The 22,593-nt window shown below is 39.1% G+C and overlaps 1 protein-coding gene across 3 annotated transcripts in view; it reads right to left on the bottom strand.

Moving 5' to 3' along the window:
- NALCN (sodium leak channel, non-selective) overlaps positions 1–22,593 on the bottom strand; it is a 265,894-nt gene that overhangs the window by 199,527 nt on the left and 43,774 nt on the right. For all 3 annotated transcript variants that reach the window (XR_004325878.1, XM_032496708.1, XM_032496709.1), the window contains exon 7: positions 18,869–19,023. Coding sequence is in view for 2 of the 3 variants with exons in the window: in XM_032496708.1 (XP_032352599.1) it covers positions 18,869–19,023 (155 nt within the window). In the remaining variant the exon portion in view is untranslated. The remainder of the gene's footprint in view (positions 1–18,868; positions 19,024–22,593) is intronic.

The raw sequence follows: 22,593 nt of genomic DNA, 5'->3' as shown, positions 1-22,593 counted from the left end.
TCTGGTCCCTGCTTCATCTCGTGCCAGACCAGCCATCATCTTCAGGCTGGCCTGACTCAGACATACCGACCCTGCAGACGAGAGTCGGCTACACTTCTGGAGGATGAAACGTTCTGCTTTAAGCAGTAAAATGTTCAGTAAGCTTATACCGTCAGCATCAGAGAGATTTAGTCATTTTCAACCATTGGTCTGAAACATATTTCATTTCATTTTTGGACAATATGTAAACCATGTTCTCAAAATGATTTTTGCTTTGGTCACTCACTTTCACATTTTCAAACTTTCCAAGAATGCCTGTGTTTTACTTTATAAGAAACAAAACATTTTCAATCAAGCAGCCATGTATATTCTATAGCCACATCAGCACTCATTTCGTCTGAAAATACCCACCTGTTGTGTAGGGAAAGGATTTTCTTGGATATATGACAAACAAGACTGAATTTAGATGCCTTTTAAAGTGTGGACTCCAGTAATATCAGAAAACAGATCAAATTATAATTTTATTCTAAATGAAGTCTAGAGTCCACTGCTGTGGAGACACATCAATATAAAATTAGAATTGTTTAAAAATAATTATTATATTCCCTAAATTTTGTGGATCTGTAAATAGGTGTTTTTCTTTTGAAATCGCTCTCAAGTGCATAATCTCTAAATCCAATTCTTTTTACGTTCCTCGTGACAGGTACAGGTTCCTGTTGTTTCTGCCTATCTCATGTCTCACTCCTGTGTGATGAGTAGATTTCTGGGCTTCCCATTACTTCTATTTTCCACCCTCTTCTGCCTGTTAGTACTCAGCGTACACTCAGTTATTCAGTAACTAATCCACCTTCAGGTATTCAACTTGCAACAACAAAACAAGTCTTACATGTGTGTGCGACCACTTCTCTGCTGTGAAGAATTTTACAAGACTTTTCTTAGTTTCTTCAAATTGCAACTCACTACAATTAATAAAAAGTGAGGAAATTATGAATTTGCCACATTCTTAAATAAAATACATGTGAGAAAAACCTCTGGTTGCCCTTTTAGGCTTGATTTTAGATTAAGGTTGCTTTTTTCTCCGTGCTCCCTCCACCCATATTTCTTTTCAGAGTAAAATTATGAATTCTGGAGCATTTTCCATGCTGAAGTCATTTGGTTTTTGGCTTTGTACCTTTTAGACATTTGAGATGCTCAATATGCCCCAAGTATAGTTCTTGCTGTGTACTATTATTTCCAGTGCCACATAAAGGTTTTTTTAAAAGCAGAATATTAGGATGGGGGAGGAAAAAGGCTCCACTTTTGTGTCCCTTTAGACGGTTTACTGCCTTTTAAGACACTGATTGTAAGGAATGGCCCATTATCAGTCTTTCAGGTTCTTAGAAACTGTTTCAAAGGCTTTTTGTTACCGACTGCTGTCAGCTTTCAGAGATGTATCCTTGTTCCTGACAGCTGCCCACGATGAACTTATCCATGATCATTTTTATTTTTTGTTCTTGGAATGGAGACAGCTATCAAATCTGCCTCTCCTGCTACATCTATTCCTCCTTTTATTAGATTCTAAGACCCTCTTAATACAGTCCCTTTTCACGTAGCTTTTTTCCACTCTAGAAATACTTCCAGGTTTAGAAGAAAAGGAAATGAGATTTCCACAGAGCAGTCCTGTTCATTTCTCCTCCGTGATACAGTTGACACCATTCTCGGGTGCCCATGCTGTGACCAGGGCATTCCTGATTCTGCGCTGCCCGTCTGTGCTAAGTCCTTCACCCATGACACTCCCCTCTCTTCTGTCTTCCCATGAGCCAAGTCCTTACTCAGAACATGGCTTATGCTTAGAACATTCCCTTGTACATTTTGGAGTTCTAGGCTTCCGGCAGATACACTTTCATTAACTCTGAAATATTACAGCCTGAAACATATAAGAATAAGACAAACAACCCAAGAAAAAAAAAATGGGCAAAGTATATAAATAGGCAATTTACAGAAGAAAAAAAATCTGATTAGCCAATAAACATACAAGAAGATGCCTAACTTGACTATAACCTCGCTAGTTACTAAAAAGATCTAGAAATAATTTTTCATACCAATTTGGTTAAAATTTTAAAGTTTGATAGTATCAAATATTGACACGCTGAATGGAAAACAGATCTAGTACTCATAATGCTAGTGGGAGTTTACAGGAGCAATTGGAAGCATTTACTGAGCGTAAAAATGTGCATGTGCAACACTTGCATTTACAAATACCTATTACAGAGGACTATTCAACTGTGCACAAAGACACTCATGCAAGAAAATTTAACCTTCCACTGTTAGGAATCACACACAAAAAGAAAATGATGTCCACCGACTGTAGAATGACCTGAATAAAATGTTTCACAGTCACAGAATTAAAAATTATGTAGCTGCTAAACCAAATGAAGTAGATGCATATGTATCTAGGTGACTAATATGGGAACACCACATATATTTTATATAAGCATACATATGTATATACACTTGCAGGTGAATTTAAAGCCTCAAAGGAAATAGACTGAATTCAGAGTAATGCTATCTTGGAGATACTAGAGACGGGGCTACTTTTTTGATAGATGTAGTCATCAAAAAAGACTTGGCTGTTTTAATTTTTTAGAAGAATAAAATTATTTCTTATGTCACTGAACTTTCTAATTCAAGAAACATATGGATTGTAAGGCAGACACCCTTTATTACTAAAGTGTTATGGAAGCCCTTCACTTTACAAGTCAAACACATAGGAAAAATACAGGTATCTATTCACACATTGCAATTCACTATCAGGGCAAATTATACACTTAATGGATTTTTTCCAATGAATTTATCTTTTCAATGACATTACCTTTGTATCCATTAACTGGTTCTAGCTTCATGCAGTATGTTCCTGGATATATATGAGTGCATGCTTGCATGCAGAATACATAGAATCCACAAAAATGGATTTATAAGTATGTACTTTAAATCTTCCTAGTATGCAAATCAATCGACAATGCACAAATATAACTATGCAAAGTAACATAGGGCAAGTGATAAAAATGTACAAATGACAAAGTATAAATTATCTGACAATGTACAACACACATCCTACGGTATGTAATATACTTACAAACGCTGGGCTAGACAGTATAGAACTTCATCAGTATCAGTATGAAATTCCTCACTTTGAAGTATTGTTTAATACCATCCCAAAAGAACAGTAATTTAAAAAATATTTTCAGTCCATTAATTCAGTATCTTTAAATAGACTGTCAAAGAAATCATCTGTTTAATGTTTGATGTGCCTTTTATTTGAAGTCTAATATGTCTTAGCAGAAGGATAGAACTGATGACCTAATACATTGAGTTTCATCTCTAATTTCTATCACTTATGATTTTTGTAGAAACCATTTGTTTAAACTGCTATAAAATTATTGAAAATAACTTAGTTAAGCATGTCTAAGTATACATATTTTTAAAGATAAGCCTGTTTTGTTGGATACACCTTTTTTTTTTTTTCTGGGAGGAAGGTAATCAGGCTTATTTATTTTTTTTTAGAAGAAGTACTGGGGATTGAACCCAGGACCTCATGCATGTTAAGCATGCACTTTACCATTTGAGCTATCCCCTACCCCTTACATCTTTAAAAATTCTAAAAATGTATTCCAACAAAATAAGTCATGATTCACCATCTTTATTAATAGTTTCTTACAACTCAATAATATTATGATTTCATTTCATATATGTTTACTTAACATAAAACAGCCTACTTCTAATTCTGTCAGTATACCAAACATTAGTCAACGAATAATTAATTTGGGATAGTAGGCAGTACATGAGAATTATAAATAATGAACTTGCCAAATTTCTTTGGCTTCATGACGAGCCTTAAACAACTCATAATTACAGATCTCAGCCATTTGTCTTAACTAGAATAAATGTCTCTGTGTTGTCAAGATTTGCCAATTACAAATTTAATGGCATAATCTGTTGACATCACCAACCAATCTGTCCTCAACAATTCTTGATGTGAACAACACAATGCAACTTTACTAATCAGGAAAAGTACATTGTGTTCTTGGATTCTATTTCTATAGGCCTTCATTATTATTTCATCTTTAAAAATTATTTTTAAGATTATATTTCCTTAGTGCATGTTTTTTTTAAAGTCAATAATAATAAAAAATAACACCCATAACTAACCTTACGTGGTAATCATTTTGCAACATATATGTGTAACAAATCATTACACTGTAAACCTTAAACTTACACGTTATATGCCCATTATTTCTCAATAAAGCTGAGGGAAAAAGTAAAAACAAACAAAAAAAAACAGCTCCTAAAAATATTGGTCTAATTCAAAGGGCAGAATATGAAATCTCACATATAGATCTTATCCTCTGCCTACAGCCTCAACCGAGTCAGTTTAATTATCAGTTAGAATTCACAATCTATAAAAACAGAGCATTTATAATGGAATCTAGCTGAGAAGGAAAGATAGGTCTCATGACTCTTCATGAATTCAGGGGGGATAAATGGGGAGAACAGTCACATTTACTAACATGCAAATAACATATATGAATTCTCATGCAATCCTTTTGCTAGGATGCTGACTTTGTAGATGTCCATCTGTATACTGTCTGAAGACTTGTGTTTGGTAAAAATATGGTATTTTCCCAGATCCCTAACTCTGTGCACTGCCATTTTGCTTTGGTGATAAAGGAATTGCTGAGACAATCCCCCATCCTCACCCCCACCCCATATAGAGGCACAAGTCTGCACTGAACGGATGGTGTCACGCTGAGTCTGTCAAAGTGCCCATTGCCCAGCAAACCCAGGGCAGTGAAACTTAACCTGTTCTTAATTTCATGAGATATTAACATTCAGGAAATACATGTTATCAATATAATTGTATTTAATTATGCAACCACAGGGTCAGTATTTACTATCAGGGATAAAATGGCTTTACATATGTCATAAATCTATAACTTTTGGTCACCATCAATTTAAATAACTTGAATATTCATAGCACATTTCAATCGAGGCTCATAGGGGAGTAGATAATGAATACAGAATTCGTTCTTCCTTACAGCAAATATTCAACTCTGACAAAAGTAAATAAAAATAATATCAGTGAGTAACATTTTAGTGGGCATCCCTCTTGTAAAAGGGAAAAAAAAAGAACCACTAAAACTTAGTAACATCAGACTCAAAAATGTTCTACCAAGTTACGCAGTAAAAACATTCTAAATACATTTTGTTCCCCAGCAGCTATATATATTTTTGTTTGTTTGTTTGTTTGTTTCTTGACAACTGCCACTGTACTTGTTATCCTTTTGCTCAAGGGATTAAACTTCTGCCCAGGCTGGTCCCTGGCAATCCTCCCCCCTCACTTGTCTGTCCACTGCTTCATGGAGGCTGAAATCTGCACAGGACTGATCAATTTGGAATATGATCAAAGCCATGCATCTTTCCCATGAAACAGTACAGACTACAGATGAGAAATGAACAAGCAGGTTGATTTTAGGAAATCTCTCAAAACAGAGATGACTACAGGCGCTAACACCTGCCCAGCTACACTTGACCTGCAGGGGCTGCCCTGGATGTTAGGTTAGCCGACTCGGGTGAAAAAATACCTCTTATGGTGCTTGGCATAATGGAGGTACCAGATAAATGCTCATTTCTCCTCCCTTAGTAACGTGGTTGGTGGTCACTGTACAACACAACAGTTCAAGAGTCCTCCTGAATCGTGTCCCTTGCTCAAAACAGCCAGCTGCCCTGATCCCAGGTTGTCTGCCTTTAAACTTTCCTCCCAGGCCCATTTCCAGTGGCCCTCTCGACCCCTCTGTAAAGGTCTCAGCCAAAATGTGCTTTTCCCCACCAGCTGTCCCTTTCCTTTGTTCATCTTCCAGGCCACTGCTGGCTGCTTTCTTGTGGCTGATTTTTCTCTTTAGCCTTTGCAGGCTAATCTCAGACAGCTGCAAGCCAGTGAACCCCTCACCCTCCAGGTGTCTCCCCTTCGGTTAAAATGTGGTGTGGTCAGGACGCAAGATTCTAAAAAGATGTAAGATGTATCATCCATTATTTTAACTCAATTTCTGTTCATTCTGACCTCATTGTACAGAGTCAGTTCATCACCAACAACAAAAATGAGCACAAAATACTCCTTTTAAGCTGATTAAGAGAAGAAAACAGCTTTGTTTTTAAAACTTGCTTGAAATTTGAGTGTCTGACCAAACTCTGCTGATGCCTACATGATCTTTTCTTATTAATTAACATAAGTTAGATTATATTTTGACCTCCATGTTTCCTTTTTAAAAAACTCAACGGAAAATCCTGTTTGGCAATTTATTTCTTTAAACGCAGCACTATCCTGAGGATAACCACAAAAATTAAGTACAGAATTGGGGGTTCCAAAGCCTAAAACAAGTCAGCCCTTAATAAGGAAATCAACCTGTAAGCAAGAGAGAATTAAAAAAAATGACCATAAAATGCCATCCCTCTCTGGCTCTGTGTTAGCACACCCCTAATGCATGCCAGTGCCTAATGGATAGCAGGTTCTCAACAAATATTTGCTGAATGAATGAGTGAATGAGTGAATGAATGAACATCAGAGGACTATCAACAATCCTCGCCTGAACATCGCTCAGAGATGGTGACTGCATACCCCAGGTCTTCCAGAACATTCCTAATTTCAAAAGTCTCAACAAGCAAACACAGTCGTGAGCAAATGTCATTTCCCAGACTACCTCTGTTTTCAGAAATGCTGATTATGCAATCCGTTTAGTTTTTGGAAGATGCTGAATGTAGTGGAGTGAGGTGGTGTAGAGTATGAAGTTTTAGTTGGACTGACTTGAGTCTGAATCCTGGACCTGCCCCACGCCATGTGGGCTCAGGTCTGTCACTTCTCATCATGACCTGAGCTTCCTCTTTGGTAAAGTGAGGGTTTTCCCATTATATGTTGCTATGTAACAAACCACCACCAAACATAGTGGATTCAAACAACCACCACTGGGTCGTGATTCTGTGGGAAGCAACTGGGCTAGAGTCAAATAGGTGATTCTTCTGCTGGTCTCATCTGGGTCACTCATGGCTGTGGTCTAGCAGGTTATCTGGGGTCACAGAGTCTGAGAAGGCTTCACTCACAAGTTAGGTGGGGCCTGGCTGTTAAGCGGGGCCTCAGGCCACAGCTCATGTCTGTTTTTATCTAGATTTGTGATAAAATCTAGACTCTCCTTCCCTGAGTCAAAGCTCCTTAAATTCTAAATATGGAATTTGCATTCTTTTTCATTACAGACTATTACAAGATATTGAACATAGGTCCCTGTGCTATACAGTAGGACCTTGCTGTTTATCTATTTTATATACAGTTGTTAGTATCTGCAAATCCCAAACTCCCAATTTATTCCTTCACCCTGCCTTCCCCATGGGTAACTATAAGTTTGTTTTCTATGTCTGTTAAGTCTGTTTCTGTTTTGTAAATAAGTTCATTTGTGTCATTTTTAAAAAATTCCACATATAAGTGATATGGTATTTTTCTTTCTCTTTCTGGCTTACTTCACTTAGTATGACAATCTCTAGGTCCATCCATGTTGCTATAAATGGCATTATTTTATTCTTTTTCATTGTGTATATATCTCACATCTTCTTTATCTAGTCATCTGTTGATGGATTTAGGTTGCTTCCATGTCTTGGCTATTGTAAACAGCACTGCTATGAACACTAGGGTGCATGTATCTTTTTGAATTAGAGTTTTCTTAGGATATATGTCCAGGAGTAGGATTGTTGGATCATATGGTAACTCTATTTCTAGTTTTTTAAGGAATCTCCATAATGGCTACCTCAAACTACATTCCCACCAGCAGTGTACAAGGGCTCCCTTCTCTCCATACCTTCTCTAGCATTTATTGTTCGTGGACTTTTTAATGATGGCTATTCTGACTGCTGTGAGGGGACATCTCATTGTAGTTTTGATTTGCATTTCTCTGATAATTAATGATATTGAGCATTTTTTTCATGTGCCTATTGGCCATCTACATGTCTTCATTGGAGAAATGTTTGCTTAGGTTTTTGCCCATTTTTTATTGGGTTCTTTGTTTCTTTGTTATTGAGCTGTTGGTATATTGTGGAAACTAAGCCCTTGTTAGTCACTTCATTTGCAAATATTTTCTCCCATTCTGTGGTTTGTCTTTTCCTTTTGTTTATAGTTTCCTTTGCTGTGCAAAAGATTATAAGTTTAATTAGGTCCCATTTGTTTATTTTTGCTTTTATTTCTATTGTCTTGGTAGACTTCCTTAGGAAAACATTGCTAAGATTTATGTCATAGAATGTTTTGCCTGTTTTCTTCTAGGAAGTTTACAGTATCTTGTCTTATGTTTAAGTCTTTAAGTCACTTTGAGTTTATTTTTTTATAGTCACTAGTTATTAAATGAAATAATATAACTCCATGCAGAAATATAGATTATTTCTTATTAGACACATGAGAGTAAGAATTGCCTAAGAACATTTATATGGCTTTATGTTTAGGTAATTCCTGATTACATTAAATTTTCTTTGCTCATTTGCACTTAGATGGAAGGTGAAAGCATCTGAATATTTGCTGAAATTAATATTAAGAAGATTAAGAACTTCTGAACATCTATCTGCTAAATACTAGACAGTGATACCTCTTTTTAAAATCATGTCTGCAATTTCTCTTTCCACCCTCTTTCTTCCTAATATCCTGAATAATATGTGCATATCTAATTTCAGTTTAACTAAGTCTTACCCTGTCAGAATCTACTGAAACCCTGAGACTCAATTCCTTTGGAAAGCCTCAGGCATACTTGCATGTAACCCGAGGACATTTATGATGACTGGACCCAGGGATAAAACTCTGGCATTTGGCCAAAGGCAATCGTAACTAGTCCTTGTATGGAAGCTTCTTAATTTTTTTCCTTCTATTTAACAAAAATATGTCAAGTCTTCCTTGTCCCATGGTAAAGGAATTCCTTCAGAGAGCAAGTATAGATTTATCACAGATTAAAGTAAGCACTTTTGGTTGAATTCTATTACCCTAGTTTCTTCTCCCCTATGTATTTTCATAAAAATCGATAAGTAATTCCAGTAGCAAAACTAAACATAAAGATTAATGCAGGGAAAACAACCCTTTGGTGCTTTTCCACAAAGTATTATAAATCTCAGTTACATATTTTCCAGATTACTTATTACTGTGTCTTTTTTTGCAATTGGAATAAAAATGTACATTCCGTAACAAATCATAGTTATAGATACATAATAATTTTCTTTTTTTTATCCATTTGTAAAGCTTTTATCTGGTATCACATACAGCCACATGAAATATGGCTTAACATCCTTTAAATCTGATGAATCAATTTTTAGCTGCAGCATCAACAAAGTTCAATTTACATCCTATTATGATCTGAATAAAAGTAATTTCCTTTCATCACATTTTATCTCCATATTTAATACCAGATGTAACAAGAGACAAATTGTAAACATAATAGAATGATAATAGAAAAAAACCTAGGGAGGAATTTTAAAGTAAAGCAAATCCTGAATTAAAACTGAAACATTAGACAGTGTAGGTGGATTCACTGTCAATCCTCCTGCGGCAAAACAAGAGGGGCAGTGCCAAGCACAGAACACTACGAGTGGTGAAACTAACCACTGATGTTATTTCTCATCAATGTTTAATAAACCTGATTTATGACTCACACAGGGAGCTGAGTCTGTATCTTGCAGCCAGTACTACCCAAAGTCAAATGAGAAAAATACCACAAAAGTAATGGTTAAAATATAATTTCCCTCAGGAAAAAACACCAGTCTAAAATTTCAATACCCATAATAGCTTTCTTCAGAAGTGATTTAGGAGCACCTATACGAGAATCTGGCAGGCTGCAGTCCACTCCACTTTAATTTTTTTCATTTTCTTGAAAGGCAAGATTAAAATTCATCATTTCCAGAAAAAACTTAACAAAGGTTATAAGCTATCACCTTAAGTTTGTATTTGCATTCAAGATCCACATTTTAACTCTGTGACACTGATGATCTATGGTTTTTCTACCTAATATTTTAAAGAAGGGTTTCTTAATTTAAGAAAAAGCTTTACAATTTTTTTATAAAGAGGACAAATAAATTCAATACTCTTTATGTCATATATCTAATAAAGAAATTAGTTAATATGCATTTTCAAAATCAACCTAAAAAAGCCTATTGGTTAATCTGTGGCATTTAGAAAGCAACTTTAACAGCTGCAAAATAAATGAATAAAATAAAATAGATGAGTTCAAGTATGAAATGCACAGTGTGGGGAATACAAGCAATAATGATGTGATATCTTTGTATGGTGCAGATCATAACTAGACCTCTTGTGGTGATTATTTTGAAACGTACAAAAATACTGAATCACTGTGTTGTGTAGCAGGAACTAACATAGTGTTGTAGGTCAAACAAAGAAATTCATAGAAAAAGAGACCAGATTTGTGGTTAGCAGAGGCAGGGGGTGTAGGAAGAGGGAACTGGACAAAGGTAACCAAAAGGTACCAACTTACAGTTATAAGGTAAGTAAGTACAAGGGATGTCATGTACAACGTGATAAATACAATTAACACTGCTGTACATTATATATGAAAGTTGTTAAGAGAGGAAATCCTAAGAGCTCTCATCACAAGAAAAGAAAAAAAGAAGCAAACTTAAATATTCATATCTCAAAGAGAAAGAGAAAGGAAATTCAAATACACAGGCGAAACTGATACATGTAGCTATAAATTACAGATAGTGAATAGATGTATCATATTAACATTTTGGACTTACTTCAGATAAAGTGAACCTGACTGCAATATATCAAATAACATAACCTACTGCTTTCAAACTGTTCCCCCTCATCTCCAGTCTATGTGATTACCGTCTCGTTTTGTATCAAAAGCATAGTTACTCATTTTTGCTGCCACTGCCTCTAATCCTGGCCCAGATGTCCATTGCTCAATAAATTATCTTGTAAAACTGCACTGCCTCCCAGGTATATTCTTTGTATACTTAGACTGGTACATGCAACAAACGTGGGTCATGCACCAACTCCCTTGTGAGGCGCTAGATGTAAAGGCAGAGAGCAGCCTGAGCGGTCTTGGTTTGCAGTGGACGTTACTCCACTTCGCTGTCACCTCTCTGTCCTCAATTTGGGGACCAGAGGAGCAGGCAGGATGTCCGGTGGATTATCCCACTGGAGGACATGTGTCCTCTACCACCCTGAGACCGTAGACGGGACAGGCTGTCCTGACAGACCACAGGGACGGGTTGTCACTGGAGGCCGAGCGCATGGATAAGGCAGACTTTGCGGCCTGAGAATGCAGCCTTTGACCCCCAGGCACTCGGGGCGGGCCTGGGCTCCCGACTGTGGCCTGTGTGTGACTTTGGGCAAATCAATTCTTTCTCGTCTCATTCTCCTCACTTGTCAATCGGGGATAATGACACTTAATAGGTTTATTTTGAGGCTGAAAAGCACAATGGATGGAAAACCTTTTGCATGGAGCCAGGCACATACTCAGCAGTCCACAAATGATAGCAGTCCTCGTCATAAGTAATGACAGTAATTATAATAATAAAGACTGTCTATTGGACAATTAGTCACCATAAGAACATGGTGTTTGTTATTTCCTGGCTTTATCTTTGATTATCGTGCAGCCTGAATAAGGAAAATAGTCCACTATATACAGTCCATGTAGCATTAAAAGCATGTGCAATTTAAATGTCTTTTCTATTAGTTATTTTCTGAATGCCCCGTGTATAGGTTGACCTTACTTAAGGAATTCCTTTACCCGATGTCAATTGTTTCCATCAGGTTTAGATGATTCTGAATTTTTAAAAATGGGGCTTTTGTCACTTGTTCTTACGATTCTGAAGATGAACAGAAACAACAACAAAAAAATGCCTGATAGCTATTTAGTTCCTAAGTGACCTCCCAGGGTGAATTTTACCATTTAATGACATTCATTACGTTGTTTTATCAAAAAGGAACATGTTTTGAGTTTTTACCTGACTTATACAGTGAATGGAGAGTTAAAAACTACCACCTGAATAGCTCTGTACCCAATTTCTTACCTTCTTATTGAAAGATCATGACAAGTAAGTTGCCAGTTTCATGGCATTTGCTGTGATTTCCTTCCCACATGTGGTAGATTTATTGTGGCTTTTTTCCCTAATGGGTACATCCCGTGTATTTGGACAGTTGTCCCCTCCGCTGGCAACTTACCAAAAGTGACACGAGACTTCTACTACAAAATTAAGAACACAACTGAACTTTGCAAGGTAGTTTTCTGAGTTTCCTTCTGAGTTAAACACTGCTCTGAAAGGTAAAAAGGGCTGGGGAAGACAGTAAGTCATAGTGCGAGTCTGCTAATCATGAACCCAGAGTTTGGCCCTGCCTCTGCGACGAGTTCTCTGAAACTCTCATCTCACTCCCCCTGATGCTCAGTTTTCCCACGTGGGACTGCCTCACCTTTTCCAGCTCAAAATTCCTCTCATTTCACGTTCAGTGCTATCACAGAAAATTGCATTGTCTCTGATTGTACGCCCCGCATGTTGAAAAGCATGCGGTAACGCAGAGGAGGGGACAGGCTGAAAGGAGGATGAGTACTCAGAAATTGAAGTGGGACACGTCTTCTAAATTGACTAAGGCGATGTGATTTGTTTGGTTTCACATCTACAGCGTGGGTTTTTTGGGGTGTCATCTGTCCCCAAACCTTGACACAGCATGCTGACTCCCCACCTCCCCATACTCACTTCAATCACGGAAACAGTGTCTGCTAAACAGATTTTATGATCCTCAAATATGTCTTTTCGATAATGTATATTCCTCAGCAGGCCTAGATCATGAGGGTGCGGGATGTCTTAGGTGCAGAGGCTAACATCTTAGACAGGATGTGTGTGTTGAGGTCCTTTAGAAGGAGCCATGGGAAAGGTGCCGTGAAACGGTGACGCAGAGGTACGGAAATGGTAGAGGGGCACAGAGAAGCAACCAGCATCTCAGTCACCATCTGACTCAGGGGACCTAGGGGAGGGCTGAGCGCTGCAGACAGAGCAGGAAGCAGCGCCGCTGTGGCTTTGGCTCGGTGCCCCGCCGGGCACTCTGCTTAGGTCTGCAGAAGGAGCACCCGCTGAGAGGTTGCTAAAGACGGGAGTGGCTCGAATCCAGGGTCCCAAATTCAAACATATAGGGATCAATCAAATTGCAAAGGGGAGGCTTAATGAAATGAGAAAATTTCATGGCACAAACTAAATAGGGATAAGATTCTAAAGAGACAGTTAAAGCCCAAGAGTGAGGATAGTGTCCAGAGTGGCAAGAGAGGAAACATTGACGAATGAAAACTAAACACCACAAATACTGGCCTCTGTACATTGATTAGAAAGCAGTGAAATCTGAGATACTAGTTCACAGGAGCATGGTGCAAAGTTAAGAATGCCCCTTGTCCCTGGTCCCCTCCTTTGCTGTAAGATCCTGAAAACCCTGAGAAGCAAACTGGTGCAAGGAAGAGGGGATAATACCAGACATCGAGCTGTCAATCTGAGAGCATCTACATCCTCCCTCCTTAAAGCTGTCACTTCTTCTCAAATAACACAGAGATGTATTCCTATTTTACCACTGTATCTCTTAATTTCTAGCTCATCATGGATCTGCTGCATGTTAGACACTATTCTTCTAATTTTTAAATTATTTTTTAAATTGAAGTGTAGCTGATTTATAATGTTGGGTTAGTTTCTGAAGTATAGCATAGTGATTCAGTTATCCATATATGTTTTTTCTTTTACATATTCTTTTTCACTACAGGTTACCATAAGCTGTTGAATATAGTTCCCTGTGCTATACAGTAAGACCTTGTTTATCTATTTTGTATCTGCTAATCCCAATCTCCTAATTTATCCCTCCCCTCCCCCATTCCCCTTTGGTAACCATAAATTGGTTTTCTACTAGACACTATACTAAGTGTAGTTTCTCAGTTACTTCTCACAACCACCCTATAAAGTAGGTCCATCACTCATTTCACAGATGAGAAAATTGAAGCAAACAAGGTTAATTCCTTCACCACACCAGTATGCAGGACAGCCATGATCCAAACCCCAAGGCCATTATTTGGAGCTCCGAATTTTTTCAAAAGTAATTTTTGACTGTATGCATTTTCCTGGCAAGTGTACATATGCCTCCACGATTCGAGTCATATATTGTACAAAACGATCCTTGCTTCTTCCTGCTAAGTATAAACATCACCCTCTTCACCCTACCTCCCCCGCTGATCAGTCTCCCTGCTCTGCAGTCAGTCTGTAATATTTCCATCATAGTTTGTAAATCCTGTAGTTGTGTTAGCTTTGTTCCCAAAGTGAGTAGATGCTAGAGACCAGGCCCATGAGAAGTTATCCTGATTGGCTGAACGACTTCAAGACTTCATGTCAAATAAAGTCTCTTGAGTTCTTGCCTGCTTCAAAAATAATCAAAAAGAGTCTGACACATTCTTTCCCTAAGGACAAGGTGAGCGCTGTGACATTGTCCTAGAGCTGAATGGTGACATGAAATTCCAGGCCTCTCTCTGATGGCCCCCTTCAGAATGGACTTGATCTTTTCTTTTTTCTGGATACGCAATGGATGCTTTCCTTAGCTTTGAAATCCAGCATCTTTACTAAGATGCGCCTCAGCATTGATTATGTCACCTTATTGAGACAAGTTGTATCCTTTTAATTTGTATAATTAAACCTTCTTCCTCTGCCATTCTTTGAGGAGTTATATGTATATTGAGTATCATTTTAGTTTTAAATGTACCAAAAGGTACATTTTTATAGATACAGTCCTGATTCTTTTTGATTATTACTCACCTTTGACACTGATTTTTTGAGAACCAGCTCTGTCACTGTTCCATGTAGGGGAGGGGGAGGTCGTGTTGTGGAACAGAAGTTAAGATTTCCACAAGTTGTGGGGGTCTGTGTGCATCCGTGTGGCTTCAGCCCAGTGGCTCACGCTCTGCATGCAGGCTGGAATCACCTGGAGAACTTTTTCAAGCCACTTGCGCCTTCCATCACTCTCTAAGGTTTTGATTTAATTGGTCTGGGAATGATGCTCGGGAACTGGTGAGTTTTGAAAGGCTCCCCAGGTCATGGTAAGGCAGAGCCAGGTTTGCAAACCTGCAGTCTCTCCCTCGTCCTAGTCAACGCCGGTCAGCGGTACGGGGCCCTCACAACTGAGCGTCTGTCCTCTCTCTCCCCCGACCGCTCCAGAATGAGGGCCTCTCCTTTGTGATGCCACTCAGAATTCCAGAAAGCTCCTGCAGTCAGGGAATCACACAGAGGACTCCTCTGCTCCTCTGAGAATACTAGTTATTTTACCTTATTATTATTTTCTATAATTTAATTCTGTTGTTGAATTTTTAAACTGAGCGTACAGTGAAGGCTGGTTGTTTTAGAACACCAGCATTCTGCTGGCTCTGTCTGAGGTCCTCAGTAGCCAGGATCCTTTCAGGAAGTTTTCTGTTCAGAAGACACTGGGCCTCTGATGTTGTGGTTTATAGTTATAGTATGTTTTTCAGAGTCCTTAAATATGGTAATTGTATTTCTGTCTCTCAGTCTCCTTGATATTTGGATGATTTTAGAGACAAAAAGGTGATTTTATTCTGTAGTCTTACAAAGAGCCCCTTACTTATAATTTTTTTCTACTTAATGACTCTGGCTTTCAATATATTTTAAAAATTGAGTTTTTCAACATCATCAATATTACATTTTAATGAGACATAAAGCTACTAATAAATAAAATTTAATAAATGACTGAAATTCAATGTACTGCATGGTAATTTGGATTAGTAAGAAAAGGAAATGTGCTCCTTTTAAATTAATCATGATTACTTACATATACAGTACATTGGCCAAATTTAAATGTACAATTAAGCACCTAATTATGTTTTAAATTTAGCTGCATGCAGAAAGAGATGATCACATGTGTCTAATAAAACTAATTTCCTTTCCTTTTCCATTTTGAATGAAACATTATCTTTTGTTTTTATATGAACTTTTAAAATAATCTAAAATACTAGTTTGTGTATCTACATAAATACATAACATCAGTATGTAGTTACCACTTTCAGTCTGAACTACAGCCACCATGTTACAATTTTTTGATTATCATTCAAAGTCAACATTTCATTATCTAACCATTACTCCTACGATGATGTTAAATTCAATCGTCGTTTGAGAAAAAGCAGCAGACAGACCAAATTAAGATTGTATAAAAGAGGAAGTCATGAGGAATAATGAGGACTGCCAACAAAAGCAGGCCAATCAGGGGAAAGAACAACAAGAAAACAACTTAATTCTCCATTAGGGCTCTAGATCCTAGCACAAATATGACTGGTCACCAGCAAATTCAAAAGGATGAGCGCTTTGTTCAGTCCGCTAGTAAATATTGACACAGGGTTCGCTACGAGGCAGCCATTGCCCTAGGCCCAGGAGACATGAGGATGAAAAGGCGGGCTTCCTGTTTTCAAGGAGCTTCAATCCTTAGGAGATAAATGTGCAAATAAACAGCAGAGCTACAGTAAAATTACTGCCTCAGTGGGGGGGCTACACCCCCCTCTCAGGGCAATTGCCTCCTGGAACTGGGCGTCCCACCCACACACTTTAGAAGGAGACATTGCAGCTCACATTAGTTGAAGCTGCTGTGAGCCACAGTGAAGACAAATGAAGCCGTCTGCATATAATGCAGCAACTGGAGTTGCGGCAAAACTGCTGCATTGAAAATGGTCAGGGTGTGATTCAATTTAGCAACGTGATTTTAAAGGACAGGAGGCTCCCAGTGCAAGGGCAGCCTAAGTTCTGAATGTTGGCCACTCTCTGTCCAAGACCGGGGCACACTCAGCCACTAAGAGAAAGAGCAGCAGGCTCTGACCAGCCCTGCATCCCAGTCCTGCCCCAGCCCTCAGGACTTCTGGGGCAGGCTCCACATAAAGATGCTTCTGCACTTTTGAGGCAGGGGGAAGGATGGAAGATTGGTTCCCGAGCCAGGTAAGTATAAGAGAGGACAGCAAATCAAAATGCTTCACATCTTTTGGTTTCTAAATTTTTGTGAACCAGAAAACAGTATCATTGGCCAAAAGAGCTGGAAGACTGCCTGTCTAACTACAGTGCTCGGAATTCACTATGAGGAAACATGAAAAGATGAGAATGAAATTTAGGAATGTTATAATGCAAAATTCACTCTTTAAAAATGCCAATTATTCATGGTTTTTTTCAGCCCAGCTTCAGTACTATATTCTATCCAAAGACTTGTGGTTTAGTTCATATGTCTGGAAAGTACTCCCCAATCAATGCAAGATCTTCACATAGCCTTTCTGAAACTCAAACACTTAGTTAGCCCAGGGTTCATAACGCCATCCTGTGTAACACAGCCCGGAGCTGCTAGGACTGAAGGCCAGGATGGGAATAGGATGTATCAGCCACTTTTTTGGATGTGTGACGGTTGGTGGGCGGAGTCTGAAGCAGCTGCCCTCCAGGCTGACAGGGGCTGATGCCCTCTTGGCTGGCTGTGACATCCCCACCGTACGGCTGGCCCACTGAGGCGTGAAACCACACCAAAAGCCAGGTTAAAAATAAACACATTTGGCTTCCAAAAGAGCCCAACCACTACCCTGTTATACACTGAGAGATTTTCCTCTTAGGCCTTGGGTAAAAGTGTCTAGAACTCAAAGGTAATACCTGGGCCTTGAAACTTTAAGAACAATTTTTTTTTTTCAAATGATTCCAACAATTCCACTATGGACTGAATGTTTGTATCCACTTTCCCACCCTCTACTACTCGTATTTTGAAATCTTATCCCCCAGTGTGATGTATTAGGAGCTGGGGCCTTTAGAAGGTGATCTGGTCTAGATGAGGCCATGAGGGTGGAGTTCTTATGATGAGATTAGTGACCTTATAAGAAGAGACCAGGGAGCTTTCCCTCTCTCTCTCTCCCTCCCCTACAACCCACCACATAAGGACACAGAGAACAGACAGCCCTCTGCAAGCCAGGGGGAGGGGCCTCCCCAGAGTCAACCATGCTGTGCCCCGATCTCAGACCTCCAGCCTCCAGCTGGTGAGAAGTACATTTATGTTACTTATGCCGCCCAGTCTGTGGTACTTTGTCACGACAGCCTGAGTTGACTAAGACAAATTCGCAAAGCACAAAATAATTGTTAAGAATTCCATGGCTTTTTGCTTCAATAACGAAATCTCTGCAACTTAAATGGAATTATAACAAATGCAATGATATCAACTAAGTGGCAGATGCTAAGTTCTTCCATTACTGTGTGTGGCGGCACATTTCGGGACTTCACAGGACAAGCCACAAATAAATGGACACTCTTGAGCAGAATGTATTCACATACAAGCGTTTCCCGTGCCTCTGCTGTGCAGCTGATGCATATTCGTGAAGTATTTCATTAGCTGCCTTCTGTCCCAGAATTACTTTTCAGCTCTCATGCAATCATCAGTGTCTAGTATTCCGGTTATTTAAGACTTACCTTGCTTACTAGGGTGGAGTTAAATGTGGAAGGAAACCAACTATTGTTGACTCAAGGGGTTCTTTGTAACAACTCCTGAACCTTGCCCCACAAACAAATGCTTTGAAATGCTCTAATTAAGAATCAGAATAGTCTGAAATGAGAAATATTTAACTCTGTACAGATATTACCAACTATACACAGACACAGGCTGTATGTTATAGTCTATAAGGTAGAATATATTACAATACAGGGATGTAGTTAGTATCTGCTGTTGTGTTTCTTAAATACTATAGCCGGTCTGAAAATAAAATATCAATTATACAACTATTTTCTCCATTTCATACACATTGTAAAATAGAAACTGAAAATGGGTTTTATCAGTAAGACAGACCTATCTCATTAAAGCCACTGTAGCCCAGCTCTTGCCTGCTAAGTCCCAGATCTTCAAGGTCCATGCACTTAAACCCTGGGGGGCACTGGTAGCCTTCTTCCAGCTCAGGTGAGCAGTGTGTATCCGGGATGGCTAAACTATTCCAGGTTACGTTTCTGTGAACAAAACAGAAAAGGGTCAGACAATTTCAACAGTTGTAAGTGTTGATTGCAATGAATAATGTAATCACTCTTCATTAATAACTGTTGCATATGGACACAGATTTAAGATTCCCGATTCATGAATGGTACTCATAATATTAATGATGTACTGAACATTCTCAAATGATGCCTGATTCACCATCACAGCAGCTCTTTATAAGAATATTATTACCATTGTAGTTTATCATTAAAGACCAAGGCCTAGATAAGCAAAGGGAGGAATCTTTCTGTCGATTTGTGAGGAATGTGAACTTGTCTGGGGATTCCTTGTCATTCACAAATCCTTCTCCTACTGTGGCCACTGCTAAGCGACAGCAAGTAATGGCAGTCATTTTCCATATGGTACAAAAGTACCGTATTGTGAGTCTCATAAATGATGCTTGGTCTTCTTCTGTGTCACATGTGCAGTTTAGAAAGAAAATCAGATAAGTAAGGTGAGATTGAGGGAACTGAAGGCATCACATTGCAAAGAGAGAGATTATGGGGTGATTTAGTGACGGCTCCAGGAAAATTAAGGTTTTTTTTTTTTTTTAGGTGGATGATGATATAATCCTACTTCATCTCTCTGGAGGACAAACTGGAGATGAAGTTGATGTCAAAGGGCTTAGATATGTAATGGCTTTCTTGGTAGAGAGGACAGGTAATCACTGGAATGGTGACTGTGGAATCTCATCCTGGGCTGACCTTAAATTGGGCCCCGAACAGCTGCTGGCCGAGACAATTCACAGGGACGGTGTAGGGGGCCGAAGTTTAGGCTAGAGGATTTCACAAGCCTTATAAACCCATGACTTCATTGCAGTACTTTCCGACTATATCAATGCTTCTAGGCATTTCCTAAATGGGGACCAACCTCAGGACCATCTCAGTCCCCTCCGCTTAAGGCCAAACTGAGGCAGACTTTTTGGGTGGCACTTCTTTTCTTTAATATTTTCTTATATTCAATTGGCTCCTTCCTTCCCTTATAAAATATGCTTTCCCTAGAGTCTAATGCCTAACTCTCCACAATCCCTTAGCTGTTTGAGGCCACCAGGCAAACATGCACACGCGCGCGCACACACACCTGTGCGCGCACACACCCCCCATGCCTGATGACACCTTGCCCAGTTCTGTCTCAGTCAAACCGAAACTCTATGTTTACACCTTCAGGATTTCGCTCTTGGTTAGCTGCAAGCGAACTAACCTGTCTATACATCTCAGGGAATGTTGAAATAACTGTCAAATTGCAGGCTGGTCCTTTGGACATCATGTGCAAAACCCAGAGGAAGGGCTCTGATTGAGGAAATCACCACTTGGTTGTGTCAGAAAGACACGATTTTAGGCACACACATCACTTATTTCTCCTCATTCCATATTCTTATGTGTAGGTCCCATGATGTGTCTTTGCCCCAGTCTAGCCTGACTCCAGGTTTCTGATTTTGTACTTACACGTTAGAAAAAAGTGGTGAGGGGACTGGGTTTCAGAGTTTCAGAGTAAAACATTCTGGGTTTGGTTCCAAGCTCTGCCATTTACTGGTTGTATGACTTGAGTAAGTTCCAAACGTTTCTAAGCTCAGTTTCCTCATCCATGAAATAGGGAGAGAAGCTTGTACGAAGACTAGTGAGCCAAGTAACGCACTCACCGTAGCACCTAGCGTGTTCCAAGCACTCAATAAATGCTTATTATCAGTGATTATTAATCATTACAACGATAAAATGTAACCTAAATCCTGGCCTGTGAAAACACAATAAAGAACTGTCGAAAGAACAGATGGAATTCTGGCACGTGACTCTGAAACCATTTTGTTCACAGAATTGTGCAGCTGAAAGAAACGCCACAGATGACCGAGTTCTTAATCCATACTTGAGGAAGGTAAGGTGACATTCTGGAAGGGGAAAGTTTACCGGCCCACCAAAATTAGTAATTTTTTTTTTCATTTCCAATACTTTAAAAAGACAATAGCAGCGATGTCTGAGAAAAGCACTCTGTCTCCATGAAAACGTTTCAAAACTCATAATCTTTCAGCTATTTGGATAACTGGACTCTGGAGCCAGTCCGCTGGGTGCGACTTCGGCTCAGCCCCACTACACGTGTGACTTCACCAATCCGTGCCTCAGTTTTCCCATCTGTAAGATGGTGGGAAAACACTTTGCTCACGGGGTTGTGGTGAAAATGTCACAGCTGTGAAGCACTTAAAACAGGCACGCGGTAGACTGCAAGTGCTAGGTGTGACCTACTGTAATGTATAGTTTGAAGTCTGCAGACTCCCTGGTCTGGAACCCTTGCTGTGGTCTGCACTGCCTCAGTTTCTTCACTTCAAGGATAGGGGAGCAACTGCACCAACTTTGTTATGGTGTCTTGATAAAATGAGCTAATATACAACTCTCAGAATAGCCCTGGAAATGAGTCAATCACTCAGTAACTGTTAACTACTGTGATCATTTTCATTAATTTATACATATTAGAGTATTTTTTCCCTTTTTGATCTCCCTCGTTTTTCCTTTCATGTTAGTCCTGATTCCTATTTTAAGCACAACCCTCATCGGCACAGATAGTATTTTGAAATCTTTTGGCTTCAGGGGCAGCAGATTTGAAACACATTATTTTTGCCAACATCAAGCTATTAGTAAATGCTTATTAGAGACACATTTATTAGATGATTAATTGCTCTGGAACTCATGTATCTAAAACCACATGATAAATAGCCTTTCTAAAAACTGAAATGAAAGTCAAGAGTCTCAGAATATATATTCATTTCCTCAGTTAACAAGGATCGTCTAGATTTTATTTTTATTTGTTAATGTTAATTACTTCCTTGTTCATTTTCCCTCAGATATTCAGGATAGAACAAGAGGCTTTGTGGAATTAGGGGGGTAGAATTCTTGTTCCAACAGCCATATCCTAACTAGAGACAATGAGTCTCCCAGTCATAATAAATACCGATTCACGCTTAAGGTTTCAAGACATGCATTTCTTAACAGTCAGATTTCTTGAAAAAAGTAGTTACTTGTAATCTCCCTAATTCAGTTTTCAGCCCATTTTCATGATCTCTAATCCACTGAAATTGCTCTTGTTTCTTGCCACGTGCTACATCCAATTGGGAAAACTCCAGCTTTTATCTTCTGTGACCTATCAGCAGCATTCCATGTAGTTGTTTTGGTGGAAGGCAGAAAAATGACCCCCTAAGGATGTCTGCGTTCTAACCTCTGGAACCTGTGAATACATTATCTCACGTGGGAAAAGGGAATATTAAGGTTTCAGATGTGAACAAAGCTAAAAATCTTAGGTTGGGGAGATCGTTCTGGATTATCTACATGGGCCCAACCTATCACACAAGTTCTTAAATGTGGAAAGCCTTTTCTGGTTGTGGTTAGAGAGAGCTGTAGCTTTGGAAGGAAGGCTCATGGATGCAACATTTCTGGCTTTGAGGATGCTAGTTCTGTCCATGGTTTTCTGGTCATTCTCCTTTTCCATCTCCTCCTCCTGTAATTCGCCTTTAGTTTTGAGTTGCTCTGAGCCTGGTCCCTGGCTTTTGTGATGCCCTCTCC

This window comes from Camelus ferus, chromosome 14, assembly GCF_009834535.1.
Source record: "Camelus ferus isolate YT-003-E chromosome 14, BCGSAC_Cfer_1.0, whole genome shotgun sequence".
NCBI lineage: Eukaryota > Metazoa > Chordata > Mammalia > Artiodactyla > Camelidae > Camelus > Camelus ferus.
Note: the sequence above shows the minus strand (reverse complement) of the source record. Positions and strands in the feature narration are given on the sequence as shown.